Genomic DNA, 14,693 nt, shown 5'->3' on the forward strand with positions numbered 1-14,693 from the left:
GGCTGTATATTGTCACCTTGCTTATTTAACTTATATGCAGAGTACATCATGAGAAATGCTGGACTGGATGAAGCACAAGGTAGAATCAAGTTTGCCGGGAGAAATATCAATAACTCAGATATGCAGATGACACCACCCTTATGGCAGAAAGCAAAGAATAACTAAAGAGCCTCTTGATGAAAGTGAAAGAGGAGAGTGAAAAAGTTGGCTTAAAACTCAACATTCAGAAAACTAAGATCATGGCATCTGGTCCCATCACTTCATGGCAAATAGATGGGGAAACAATGGAAACAGTGACAGACTTTATTTTTCTGGGCTCCAAAATCATTGCAGATGGTGACTGCAGCCATGAAATTAAAAGACACTTGCTCCTTGGAAGAGAAGTTATGACCAACATAGACAGCATGTTAAAAAGCAGAGACACTGCCTTCCCGACAAAGGTCCATCTAGTCAAAGCTATGGTTTTCCCAGTAGTCATGTATGGATGTGAGAGTTGGACTATAAAGAAAGCTTAGCACTGAAGAATTGATGCTTTTGAACTGTGGTGTTGGAGAAGACTCTTGAGAGTCCCTTGGACTGCAAGGAGATCCAGCCAGTCCATCCTGAAGGAAATCAGTCCTGAATATTCATTGGAAGGACTGATGCTGAAGCTGAAACTCCAATACTTTGGTCACCTGATGTGAAGAGCCAACCCATTTGAAAAGCCCCTGATGCTGGGAAAGATTGAAGGCAGGAGGAGAAGGGGATGACAGAGAATGAGATCGTTGAATGGTATCACCAACTTAATGGACATAAGCTCCGGAAGCTGGTGATGGACAGGGAAGCCTGGAGTGCTGCAGTCCATGGAGTTGCAGATTTGGACACAACTGAGCGACAGAACTGAACTGAATGTAATGCACATGGAAGTGTTTAAAGTAGTCCCTGGCACCAGATGTGATCTCCTACGTCATTACCCTCTTGGAGCCTGTAAAATGGGGTGTCCTCACCTAATTCTCAGGTCATTCTGAAGGACAAATGAGCTGATAGAAGCGAAGCACCTCATCAGATGCCTGGCGCACAAGAGATGCTCACAAATGGTAATAATACTAATCACTACTGTTATTGGTATATATATATATTTTAATTGATCTATTACTGGTATCTTGATGGAGGGGGATTGGATGGGTCCTGAGCCTGAGAACTACTGCGGGTAGTTTACTTTTTTTCTTTGAGACTCAGCTGAAAAAGGGGCTCAGGATAATCGTTTGTCCACAGGACTGAGGTGAGATCAGAGGCTGCGAGGGGTGTAAACAGGCTCTGTAAATGGAAGAGTCTGCAGACGGCGCTTGGTGCTGTCCAAGGAGTGAGGCTGCTGGCCCTCAAAATGGATGGGTGTGGGCCTGTTGGAGGGTCTTTCTTCTCAGCCTCCCTGGCTTCTTATCAGTGGCCCGAGGCTTCTAGACTCTGTGTCCTCTGCTGGGGAGAAGAGCAGGAAGGGGGATAGCTAGTGGCAAACACAAGTCCTTCAAAAGTTCTGCCCATCCCCTCTGGGGGGTGGTGACTCAAGCCACTGCAGTGACCCATTTTGGGGTGGCCTCTGAACTTGACCTTGCCTCTGGGGCTTTTAGGCTCTGGCTTCTCCTGGGCTTGTCTCTGCAAGAATGAGGTGACTCCTTTGAAACCATTCTGAAAGCCCCCTCTTGCATGCTTCTGGGAATCCTGGTGGCTACAAGGATAAATGAGACTGTATTTGAAAGAAGAGAGGGCTTCTTCCCTCCTGCCAGCCCCTCCACGCTGTTTTCAGCTCACCTGGGGGATTTCCCACAATGTGGCCTGACTCAGTCAAGAATAAAACCCACTCATCCTCCCGTTGCACTTCTTCCCCCTACCACTGTGCTGTTTAAAACTGGACCCCAGGTCTCCATGCAGATTACAGCTTTGGGACTGAGGGGGTACCTTATAGATGTCCTCGACACTGTTCTGTAAGATTTATGAGAGAATTCAGGGGAAACCCTTCTGCCTGCTCTTTGTGTCCAGTCACTCGGCCATGCCCCGACTCTTTGCGACCCCGTGGATTGTAGCCCACCAGGATCATCTGTCCATGGGATTTCCCAGGCAAGAATACTGGAGTGGGTTGCCATTTCCTTCTCCAGGGGATCTTTCTAATCCAGGGATTGAGGCTGTGTCTCCTGCATTGGCAGGTAGATTCTTTACTACTGAGCCACCTCTTTATTGAGCATCAAAAAGAGGAGGGAGGTTCTTGTCTGCCTGGAAATGGTTTGATGTGCAATCATCCTGCCTCAGTCATAAGAGAAGCAATATAAAATTTTATGGAATACCTTTTATGTGACAGGCATTGAGCTAATCCTTGTAAGCATACTATCTCATTTAACTCTACAAATGAGGAAGTTGATGGTCAGAGAAATCCTTTCATACATAAAAGAAAAGTATATTCTCCCCTCATGGCTTACTCTTCTGTCTCCAAATGCAGTCTTTTGATGGAGAGAAGTTCCTAACTTTAATTTAACCAGATTGGCTAATTTTGTCCTTAGTGATGAATGGTGTTTTCATCCTGTTTAAGAGATCTTTGCCTCTCCAAAGTTATGAAGGTATTTTTTTTCCTTATTATTTTTGGAAAGTTTCCTATTGTACCTTTCACATTTAGATCTATGTTCAATCTGGAATTGGTTTTTGTGTATGGTGTAAGTTAGAGGTCAAGAGCCATATTGTTTCCCCTACAAATACCTCTTTGTAGGTATTTGTAGCACCAGTTCCCCCCCCTATTATTTGGCCACACTGCGGCATGCAGGATCTTAGTTCCCTGGCCAGCAAGGAAGCATGGTGCCCTAACCACTGGACCTCCGGGGAAGTTCCTGATCAGCCCTGGTTTAAAAAACACTGTCCTTGACTTGCTTCTCTGTGGTATCATCTTTGTCAAAATTCAATTGTCCAAATATGTGTGGGTCTATATCTGGATTCTTCCTTTTGAATGCTTTATGAATCTACCATTCCACCAATACTGTGTGTTTAGTTGCTCAGTCGTGTCTGACTCTTTGCAACCTCATGGACTGCCAGACTCCTCTGTCCATGGGGATTCTCCAGGCAAAAATACTGGAGTGGGTTGCCACGCCCTCCTCCAGGGGATCTTCCCAACCCAGGGATCAAACCCAGGTCTCCTGCATGGCAGGTGGATTCTTTACTGTCTGAGACACCAGGGACACTCTCTTAATAACTGCAGTTTTAAGTACATCTTGACATCTAGCGATGTGGAACTTCAAGGAAAACTCTATTTTTCTCCTCCACTGTCAGTATTTCTGAAACTGGATGTGTAGGGGTTTCTCCACACCATACCTTTCTCCATGCCAGCAGGCACCCACCGGGTGTCCTACAGCTCTAACTTAATTCTGATGCTCTCTGCTGGGGGTGGCATCGGACTCCACATGTTAAGGGCTCATTCTTTCCAGGCTGCCCCTCTTCAGACCCTGAAACTGAGTCCCACTAAAACCCAGTTCCCTTACCAAGTCGATGATTGATCTCTCTATCCAAAACTTAATTCCCTTTCTTGTCCCCTCTGACCTCAATCCTGTGCCAACTGAACCCTCACCAACCAGAGTCAGACGACTAAAATTGCTGTTGTTGATAACATTGTTAATGTCCTAAGGTTGCTACCGTAGATATGTCATTAAGGTCTAAGTCATGCTGTTTCTCCAGGGCAAAGTGAGCTAACAGGCCTCGAGCCATGGACAACCTGGCCAAAGAATCCTAAACTAGAGACCTCCTGAATCCCAAAACTGTAGTCACAGAAGTGTCACCTGATAATGATTAATCCCAGCCTCTCTGTTCTTCCCTTCAAAACACCCCTCACTCAGAGACCAAATGGAGAGGACTTGAGACTTGTCTCCTGCTTCCTTGCTGGGTGTGTGGCCATAAAACCCTTGCTTTGCTGCAAACACCCACTGTCAGAATTTGGCTTTCTGTGACCTCAGACACATGAGTCCATGCTTGTAGCAACATCAGGCACAGGTCCAGGTTGTTATCTGTATTTCTGACTGGCCAGCATTAAATTGGGGTTCCCATGATCCCCTCCTTGGGTTTGAAAGGTTGCTAGAATGGCTGACAAAGCTCAGGTAAATATTTACCTATGTTTACCAATGTATAGTAAAGGGTATTATAAAGGATACAGATGAATAGTCAGATGAAGAGGTACATAGGACAAGGTCCTGTGTGTAGGAGCGTCTGTCCGTGTGGAACTGGGGGTGCCACTCCCAACATGTGGACATCTCAATCCAGAAGCTCTTCAAACCCCCAGAACCTCTTCATCCTTTTGGGTTTTTATGGAGATTTCAGCTGGGGCTTCCTGAGTGGCTCAGATGGTAAAGAATCTGCCTGCAAAGAATTCCATTTTGATTTACCTATGGTGTTTTTCACCACCTTTTGGTGGTTGCTCTAGGCATTGCATTATATATACAAAACTTACCACAGTCTACTGGTATCATTGTTTTACCAGTTCAAGTGAAGCTTTCAAGTATAGACACCTTACTTCCTTTTATGTAATTTAGTCTCCCCTTTTATAATACAACTGTCTTAAATAATTTCCTCTATATACATTTAGAATCATATCAAGCAATGTTATATATAATTTTTGCTTCAACTGTCAAACATGTATTTAGAAAACTCATGAGAAGGAAAGCCTATTTACACATATTTTTTTACTTACTGTTTTCTTTCTTCCTTCCTGATGTTCCATGGTTTCTTCTCTTATTGTTTCTTTTCTGTTTTGAGAACTTTATTCTCTTAGGGCATGACTGTTTGGTGACAAATCATCTTAGTTTTCCTCATCTGGAGAATGTTTTGATTTCCCCCTTCATTCCTATAGGATATTTTTGCTTAGATATAGGATTCTGGGTTTTCATTTCTTTTTTATATCATCTGAAAAATACTGTACCACTACATTCTGATCACCATGATTTGTGAGGAGAAATCTGTTGTTATTCTTTCTTTTCCTTTACAGGTGAGGTGTTGTTTTCCTCTGGCTGCTTTTAAGATTTTTTTGTTGTTGTTCTTTAGTTTTCAGAAGGTTAATAATAATGTGTCTGCATGTGGATTTTTTTGGCTTTATTCTGTTTGATTTGTTCAGCTTCCTGAATCTCTAGGTTTGTCTTGCCAAATTTTGAAAGTTTTCAGCCATTATTTCTTTGAGTTCTTTTTCAGCTCTTCACTCTTGTTCTGGGACTTTGATAGAACAAATATTAGAGCCTTTGTTATAGTCCCAGAGGTCCCTCAGCTCTGTTCACTTTCACTTTTTTGGGGGTCTAGTTTTTGTTTTCCAGACTGGGTAATTTCTATTGTTCTATCTTCCAGTTCACTGATTCTTTCTTCTTTCACTTCTATTATGATTTTGAGCCCATCCACTGAGATTTTAGTTCAATTATTGTATTTTTCAGTTCTACAATTTTCCTTTGGTTCTTTATGTCTCCTATTTCTTTGCTAAGGCTTTCTATTTTTTTTCCCCCACTTATTTCAAGTGTATTCTTTATTGCTCATTGAAACATTTAAAAAATCACATCTGCTATAAAATCTTCATATTTATACATTGCATAATTCTAATACCTTTATGATTTTGCTGTTGGCATCTATTGCATTTTTCAAGGAATTTTTCCAAAGCATCTACCTTTTCAAGTTTATAGCATCAGCTCTGCCTTTGTATTATCTCTAGGAACTTCTCAGTGCTTCCCTGGTGGCCCAGACAGTAAAAAACCTGCCTGCAATGCAGGAAACCCAGGTTTGATCCCTGGGTCAGGAAGGTCCCCTGTAGAAGGGAATGGCTACCACTCCAGTATTCTTGCCTGGAGAATTCCATGAACAGAGAAGCCTGGTGGGCTACAAGTCCATGGGGTCGCAAAAAGTCAGAAGTGACGAACACTTTTACTTTTTTTTTTTTTTTACACTTTTGCTTTTTTAGCTTTCACATGTCTTTGTACTTTCTCTAGGAACTACAGTTGATATAGTGATATCTTTTTCATTTCTGATATTGCACTGAATTTGCTCATTCTCTCTCTCTCATTCCTTGATCAGTCCTGCCAGGGTTATTATTCTTAGAAGTCTCCCCCACCCCCACCAAAAATTTTAGGTTTTGGGGTTCTCTTATTTTCTTTCTTCCACTTTCTTTGAGTTTAGTTTGGTTTTTGTAATCTCTTAACATGGATACTTAAGTCATTTGCTTTCAATTTCCTTCTTTTCAAATATATTGTACATTTAAGGTCACAATAGCTGCATTCCACAAAATTTTCTGGTTTATAGGAGATAATGTTACTTTGCAAAGTGAAAGTGTTAGTTGCTCTGTCGTGTCTGAGTCTTTGTGACCCAATGCCCTGGGGCCTGCCTGACTCCTCTGTCCGTGGAATTTCCCAGGCAAGAATCCTGGAGTGGGTAGCCATTCCCTTCTCTAGGGGATCTTCACGACCCAGGGATCGAACCTGGGTCTCCTACATTGCAGTCAGATTCTTTACCATCTGAGCCAAAAAGTTTAGTTTTAATTTGCAGTTCTTTAATCAATGGAGTTGAGCGTCTTTTCATATGCTTAAGTGATATTTGTATATATTTCCTGCGATCTCAATTCATGTCCTTTGTCCAGTTTTCTGTGGGTTTGTTAGTCCTTATATGGATATATGTTAGATTATTTATTTGTAATATGAGTAATTAAAAAAATTTTTCCCTAGTTCATTAATCTTCTTTTGACTCTGTCTATGTTGTGAATTTAGATTCCTCTCCTCCTAAACTGGTATTCTGCTGAGGGCTTACTCACCTGCTTTTGGAATTCAGAAACCCCCTTCACTTTGTTGGGCTTTCATTCATCCCCATGAAAAGTCCTCAGAACAGAGGCTCTGGAGATACTCAGACCTGCCATTCTCTAGCTGTGAGGTCTTAGATAAGTTTTGACACCTCTAGGCCTCAATTTCCTCATCTGTAAAATAAAGATAATAATTCTGCCAACTTATAGGGCTGTTTGATGCATAAATGAGATAATGCATATAAGCACCCAGCACAGTGCCTTGCCCCTCATGAAGGCTTAATGCATGGTATTTTTTTCTTACTATTTGAAGTCAAGCAAACATTTCATGAATGACTGCTGTGTCATCCTGGTGCTATTTCCCATCAGTGCACAGGAGAAAATCTTGTGACGACGCGCCCTTTATCTCACCTGTCCTGTCTTTTCTGCTTCACACATGGGATTCTGGGTTGTGGCCCATATCACTGGGTGCTTTGATGAGACTTAACTGCTCTGAAAATTGAGTCTCTACCAGGCTCTTGGATTTACCTACCATGGCATTACCTGTGCTTCTATTGTCCCAAAGTCTGTGTGACTAGCTCTTTGATGATATTTTAGAGAAGAAAGGAGGAAAGAACAAGGCATGACTAATGACCCCACATGGCTCAGCCACCCCACCTGTCTCCCCTATGATGGTCAGTTACCTGGTAACCTGTCATCTGAGCAGGGCTCATGGCTCAGGAGCTGGCAGCTACTGACTGGTCTAAGTCAGAATTCAGGAAGTTTGACTTGGAAGAACAGACATCAGAGAAGAGAGAATAAGTCTGAGCTCTCCAGAAAGATCTAAGTTCATGGAATCCAACAAGCTTCCTATCTCTTTTCAACTTAAATGTCATTCTCTGCTTCCACCCCAAGATCTCCCTTCAAACTCTCTTTGAATACCCAATAATTCTTATAATTTCACATCTCTTTACTGTAAGCCTGTCAGTTCCAAGAGATTAGAGGATACCTCTATCTTGTTCATCACCAAGCATATTACCTTGCTCTGCATGATGGTTAGTTATGTGAGTCTGTTTGTGTTGTACTGATTCATCAAACACCTGGTACAATGCCTCATGCCCAATAAATATTCACTGAATTCATGAATAGATGAAGCAGAGTCTAAGGTAGTTGTTCTGGCCATTCACCCGTTACATATCTGAATCCTCATCTCTATAGAATTCCTACCCACGATATGCTAATATTTGTCAGCAAAACAGCTCTAGTGACAGGGAGCTTTCTGCTGCCCAGGGTTGCCTGTTCATTTTCTGTGTGATCCTGTTGGCTAGAAAGTTCTTCTTAATATTGTACTTAAATATATCTCCCTGAAGCTTCCAGTCAATATTCTTGATTTATTCATAAGAATAAATCAAGTCTAGGTCTTCTGTGTGATGACAACTCTGTACACATTTGAACTTAGTTCTCATACCCTTCTCTTCTTCTCCAGGCTAGTCACAAAATCACTGATTAGACACATATTTGTTGAGTACCTGCCACATGGAATACACTAGAGAACACAAAGATGGAAAGAAATAATAAGTATCTTCAAGAGGTTACTGGTCTTGTGGGGCATCAATAAAAATGAAGATCAAATGTAATAAGGACAGCGGAGACTCCAAGTTCATCTGTGAGTTTGGGGGAAGGCTCTACAGAGGAGTGGGCCATAGAAGGTGCTCTCACTGGACATGGGAGAAGCAGATGTTCCACAAAGTGAGAGTATATGCAGAAGTCTGGAGATATAGGAGCCCATGGCATGTTATGGGAACTCTAAGTAATTCCACATGGCTAGGGAAACCAGAAATCCCAGATGGCACAGACAGTCCAATTTTTTTCTGCTTTCCCAGAAAACTTACTAATATGTCCTCAGCCTCAGAAGTGTCCCAAATTGGATGATTAATTACATGGTTGCTCTAACTATGCCGGGGGCATAAAGTCTAAGAGTTAGGTAGAGACATGGGAGCTGAAGGTAGGGAGACAGCAGGGGCTGATCCCCAGGGGCCTTGTGGGCCAAGTTCAAGAAGAACATTCAGTTAACTGGGCCTTGTATGGTACCTTCCCTCAGAGGTCATCCTCTCCAGGTATATAATTTAATTCACAGACAGATCAGTACATCTACTGATAGATGTTTATTGCTGTGGATTACCATCTTTTTCATGAATTTTTTTGATGTGGACTGCTTTTAAAGTCTTTATTGAATTTGTTATAATATTGCTTCTGTTTTATGTTTCTTGGTTTTTTGGCCATGTGGCATGTGGGATTGTAGTTCCCCAACCAGGGATCGAAACTGCATCCCCTACACTGGAAGGCCAAGTCTTAACCACTGACCCGCCAGGGAAGCCCCCTATGGATTACCATTTATGAGACTTATCAGGGAAGTATTTTCCAAATAGTCTGGGGTATGGCCCAGGCAACCTCTGCTGACCCTTGTTCATGCATTTTCTGTAATGGATTCTCTGACACTTAGCCTCAGTTTTGACTTGTTGTGGTTGTGAGGTTGTGTCCAGAGACGGCACTGGGCAATGCCCTCTGGACCTCTTGCTCTCAACTAGAGACTTTGTAAGACTTCCCCGGGGGGATGTAGCGAGTGTCAGAAGCAGGCCTATAGCTATAAACAACTTGCTTTAAAGGACCGAAATGATTTGTATATTATAGGGATTTATAAGAATATCTGAACGAAACAAGTTTTTAATTGGGTCTTAGATGATGCAATAATGAGGGATTGTTTCATTAGCTGTGGGCAGTCAGTGGAATGGTGTATACATTTGGAATGCTTGACTTATGTGAGAAGCGGATAGTCAGAGTGGGTATTTGAGATACGTCTGAATGAGTGGTTTCTACTGCAGTGACCCTTGTAACATCTGTCCCTAAGTGGCAGGTGATGGTTGGCACCTCAAAACTGAGTGTTGCAGTCCCCTCAAGCAGATCCACAAGGACTAGCTTCGGGTTGCTTGTGCCCACCAGGAGGCCAGTCGGCAGTGGACCCCAGGGTTTCTGGAGACTTCGGAACCCCTGTCACTGCTCTGACACTGGGACGCTCAGAGGGGATGTAAGGCAAGTAGGAATGGCTGTGTCATCCTGCCCTCCCCATGCGTCCGTTTTCAACCTACTGAAGCATGGGAGTCTAGGTGTATGAATTTGCTAGGACTGCTGTAACAAAGGATGATAAACAGCAGACATTTGTTGTCTTACTGTCCTGAAGACTAGAAACCTGAGATCCAAGTGTTGGCAGGACTGGTTCCTTCTGAGGGCAGTAGTAATAAAGAATGGGCCCCAAGCCTCTGCACTGGGCGGGCAGTTTTCTGGCAGTCCTTGGTGTTCTTTACCTTGTAAAAACATTGTCCCCATTTCTACCTTTGTCTCTGTGTTGTGTTCTCTCTGTGTGCATGTCTGTGTCCACACTTGTCCTTTTTGTAAGTACACCAGTTATATTGGATGAGAGTTTCATCTTCCTCTAGTATGACCTCATATTAACTAACTACATGTGTGGTGACCCCTTTTCCAAAGACTGTTCCATTCTGTGGTGCTGACAGTGAGGACTCCAACCTATGCATTACTGGGGGGCACAATTCAGCATACCACATGAGGGTAGATAGAAATAGCTGCAGCATGAATGTAGCTACTCTATTGGTTACTGCTGAAACCCACTCTGTTTTGTGGGACATGATCAGATCAGAAAGAATCCTGTGGTTAAGGGGGAGGTACCCATCCTGGTCTGACAGGTTAAAGGTATAGCCCTCTAGACATGGGTTAGTTTGTCTTGAGCTATGAAATGACTTGTCCCCTGGGGCTGCTGGCCTGAGATCACACATGGCAGGCTGCTGGTCAGGGCACAGTGTGGACTGAAGTTCTGGGAAGTTCTTTCCAAGAGTCCTAAGCTCGTGCCCTTGTTCTATCTTAGAACCAACTGTCTTTACTCTTTGCTGAGATAAATGCAAAAGCCTGGTGCCTAGTCTGCCATTTGGATCTTCTTCCAGCCAAGTGATCACTTGATGATCACTCTGCAACTACAAATTTCTCTTCTCTATCTTTGGAGAGAAAGATGGAATTAACAAAGAGACGTGATTCAGCAAGTGACATTATGGTCACAAGATAGATTTTGCAAATGACAACAGGAACACAATATGGTCCTACAATATTTTTGTGCTTTCTCTCGAGAAAATATGCTGGCTTGCTATTTCCTATTGCTAGGTAAAGCAAAAGAGCCTTCGCAAGTTGCATTCACCTCGTATTCTACTTAAAACGGCAGCATCCATGACCACCTTCTCGTCCCCTATACTTTCTGTTTCCCATACTTGGCTCTACTTCTTTTTTCCATAGCCCTTGGCACCTTCTAACTTGCCATATAGTTAGTTACTCTGTTTGTCTCCTTCCACAAGAATGCAAGCTGCCTGTTGGCACAGATCTTTGTTTTGCTTAGTGATTCATCCCCCACTCAGGATATTGCAACATAACATTTAAATAGTTGAATGGATGAATGAATGAGCCTGAGGTCTGCTTCCCGAAGTAGTCACTCTCCCATTTACCTGCTTGGGACCCTGAAGGCATGTGTATTTGTATACCTGCACTACACATCTGCTCCTACTGACCTGTACAGCCTCTCCCTCCCCTCCCCCTTACTCTGGCCACACTCGCTGGCCCTCCTACACTGGCCACTGGGCCTTGGCATGCACAGTTCCCTCAGCCAGAACACTCTTCTTGCATCTCTCAGCCTGGTTAACTCCTGCTCATCCCGCCCTCTCAGCTCATGCTATCCTTGATCCCTCTGCCTGCGTCCATTCCCCTAAGCAAAGAACATGGAGAACTGCCCTTAGTTTAAGAACAAACACAGGGAAATTTCTTTGACCTTGTAAGACATAAAATGTTTTTCATCTGCTTGCAGAGATGGATGCCCTCTACTCCCACTCTGACCCTGGGCCCTGGATGCAGGTACTGCCCAGCTGTCCCAAGCCTACTCCTGTGAGTGAGTCAGCCCTGGAAACTGGTTCTACAGGGCCAGGCAAGGAGTAACCATGGGTCACTAATTACCCGCCTAGTCCTCTGTTTGCACAGGACTTGTATTACTCTTCATCACATCCCATCTGTGTCAACACTGAGAGGAGAGGGGGAGGGCGCCGGCATCCAGGCCATACCAGGCATCCCCAGCACAGGACCAGGGCAGACACCCTCTGCCTCCAAATACCTATGTGATCAGGGGTCCCTCCTGGGAACTGGAGCACAGAGAGGTGGAGTGGCATCTGGAAAGTGTAACCCAAGTGGGGCAGAGAGAATTCTAGACTGACAGAGTTGGAGAGCAGTGTCCCCTGTCTATACAATTTTGAGGTCAGGACATTGAGACCCAGAGAGGGTAAATGGTGCATCCAAAGCGACACCGTGTGTGAGTCTCAAAGCCATCGTGAGAACCTGTTTCATTACATTTTGTGGGCATGGGCTTCTGGAGCTGGAAGGTCAGGAATTCCATGTTCGATTTCCACTAGCTATGAGACCAAGGCATAGACACTGATGAGAATGAATAGAATCCAGCAACTTTTATCTGGTGCTGGTTTAGTCGCTAAGTTGTGTCTGACTCTCACAACCTCATGGACTGTAGCCCGCCAGACTCCTCTGCCCATGGGATTTTCCAGGCAAGAATATTGGAGTGCATTGCCATTTCCTTCTCCAGGGGATCTTCCTGACCCAGGGATCAAACCCAGGTCTCCTGGATTGCAGGTGGATTCTTTATCTACTGAGCCACCAGGGAAGGATGTTCAAAATATAGATGTTTGGACCCTATCCCTCATTCACCAGGGAATATAGGGAAGTCCTAACATGGGGCTTTGGAAAAATTCCTTGGCAGTTCTGATGTGTAATGCTAGATGGCAAGGATGGGCTGGATGATGCTTGAGTCCCTTTAACTTGACAGACATTCAGCTGTAGATATGAAGATGAGGCTTGTCTTAGCATGCATTCCTGTCATCAGTCCTCAGTGGGACAGTTTGGCTCCCTAGGGGGCACCTCAAAACTTTAAAAATTTCTGGTCGTCACAATGATTGGGGCAGTTTCTCTGGCATCGGTGACGGTGATGAATGTTAGGTGTCTTGTAATATGGACATTGCAAAGGTAGCCCCTCACAATGAAGAGGTGTCCTGAGCCCTACACATTTTGTTTTTTTAACATAACATACAGCCAGCGCAATCATATAGGGGAAAAGCTGTGGTTCACAGTCACATGAGCCAAGAGCTCGATTTTACTTTCATACAAGAAAAAGTGGATTTCTTTAAAAACAAGGTTTTATTATACACTCTTCCTGGTAAACATCTACCATGCTGAATGTTGCACGTAGGTTATCCTTCATTTTGCTTGGAACTTTATCAACTCTTAATCTGTCATTTTGGAAAATCACATCACCCATGGCATTGCTGTTCACAGAGCGATAGAGTCACAGAGACAAGACCTCTGTTCTGCTTTTGTAGTTTTCCTGCTCTCAAAAGCTGTGTGTACTAATGTAAAGAACCTCATTTAGCCCTTATTTCAAAACAGCAAATATAAAGGGAAAAGTGACAAGAATATTCAATTAAATATCACCTTCTCTTCAATGAATACTTATCCATTGTACGTTCAGGCATCTGCTAACTTCATGGACAATTTTTTAAATGATGTCTTTCACTTTTAAAGTTAGGACACTATATTGCTATATAGGTGGGTACACACCCCTGTTTATGACATATATTTTGTAACCCCCATAAAAAGGGTGTTGGGGCTCGTTGGTTTGGGACTTACTGATCTAGAGACAACAGACAACAAAACCCGCAGGAATACTGTAGCTCTTGAGCAAGCCTGGGAAAGGCCTGCTGCTGCTGCTGCCACGTCACTTCAGTCGTGTCCGACTCTGTGTGATCCCATAGACGGCAGCCCACCAGGCTCCGCCGTCCCTGGGATTCTCCAGGCAAGAACACTGGAGTGGGTCGCCATTTCCTTCTTCAATGTGTGAAAGTGAAAAGTGAAAGTGAAGTCGCTCAGTCGTGTCTGACTCTTAGCGATCCCATGGACCGCAGCCTACCAGGCTCCTCCATCCGTGGGATTTTCCAGGCAAGAGTACTGGAGTGGGGTGCCATTGCCTTCTCTGAGGGCAAAAGGTCTAGGGTGCACCTAATGGGGCAAGTGGCACGTTGGTTGGAAAGACTAATCAACTGTCGTGATCAGGTCCTGATGGGGACTGAGCCAGACCAAGAGCAATGAGGTGAGGGGGCAAGGTTTGGTTTAGCCAGTCCCAGAGCCCAGACTGGCAGGTTATCTGAACTCCATCATGCATGTGTGGGAGGTTAGACTAATAGCTCTTGAATGCCTTCTGTGGGTTTGGCCCTACATTGGGTACACATATCCACCTGCCACCACAGTCCCAGGGTGGATGCTATCAACCTTTGTTTTTCAACTGAGGAAGCCCAGGCTCAGTTAAACCCACTTGCCTGAGGCCACACAGTGATTTCTGGGTAGAGGCTTAGCCTGCCTTCAAAGCTGTTCCGTCATTGCAGGCCCAGGTAGTTTCCTTTTGCCCAAGGAAGTTGGTATTTATTTGGGTTTCGATAAGCAGTCACTCTCTGGTTTTGATGCTTTGCTAGGAGTGATTGTGCAGCCTGGACAGCAACAGGCACTTCCTCAGGAAAGGTGGACTTTCTTCGGAAATCACTTGTTTCTCAAGATCAGACTTGGCCACTCTGACTTTTGGCTGAATTGGCGCCTGGGACGCGTAGCTTAGTGATCCACTTCTCCTTAGTCTCCATCCCACTGTGGCAACGTCTGGACACATGCTTCCTGCCCAGGTGCTCCCACGTTGGGCCGGCTCTCAGCGCCCTTTTCCCAGTGTCCGGTCCGCTCATGATTGTTTCACAGCCTGCTGCCATTGAGCAGCCTACAGCCCCTCCTTGGGCAG

At 44.2% G+C, this 14,693-nt stretch overlaps 1 protein-coding gene across 2 annotated transcripts in view; it reads left to right on the forward strand.

Moving 5' to 3' along the window:
• The first annotated feature begins 812 nt into the window (after positions 1-812).
• The window catches only part of SGPL1 (sphingosine-1-phosphate lyase 1), a 75,256-nt gene continuing 61,375 nt past the window's right edge, over positions 813-14,693 (forward strand). Inside the window, exon 1 of one of the 2 annotated variants that reach the window (XM_043926595.1) lies at positions 813-1,076. In XM_043926595.1, coding sequence (XP_043782530.1) covers positions 1,074-1,076 — 3 coding nt within the window. In that variant the 5' untranslated portion in view covers positions 813-1,073. The remainder of the gene's footprint in view (positions 1,077-14,693) is intronic. The other variant, XM_043926592.1, reaches the window with a different exon arrangement.

The sequence above is a fragment of the Cervus elaphus genome, chromosome 15 (assembly GCF_910594005.1).
Source record: "Cervus elaphus chromosome 15, mCerEla1.1, whole genome shotgun sequence".
Classification (NCBI taxonomy): Eukaryota; Metazoa; Chordata; class Mammalia; order Artiodactyla; family Cervidae; genus Cervus; species Cervus elaphus.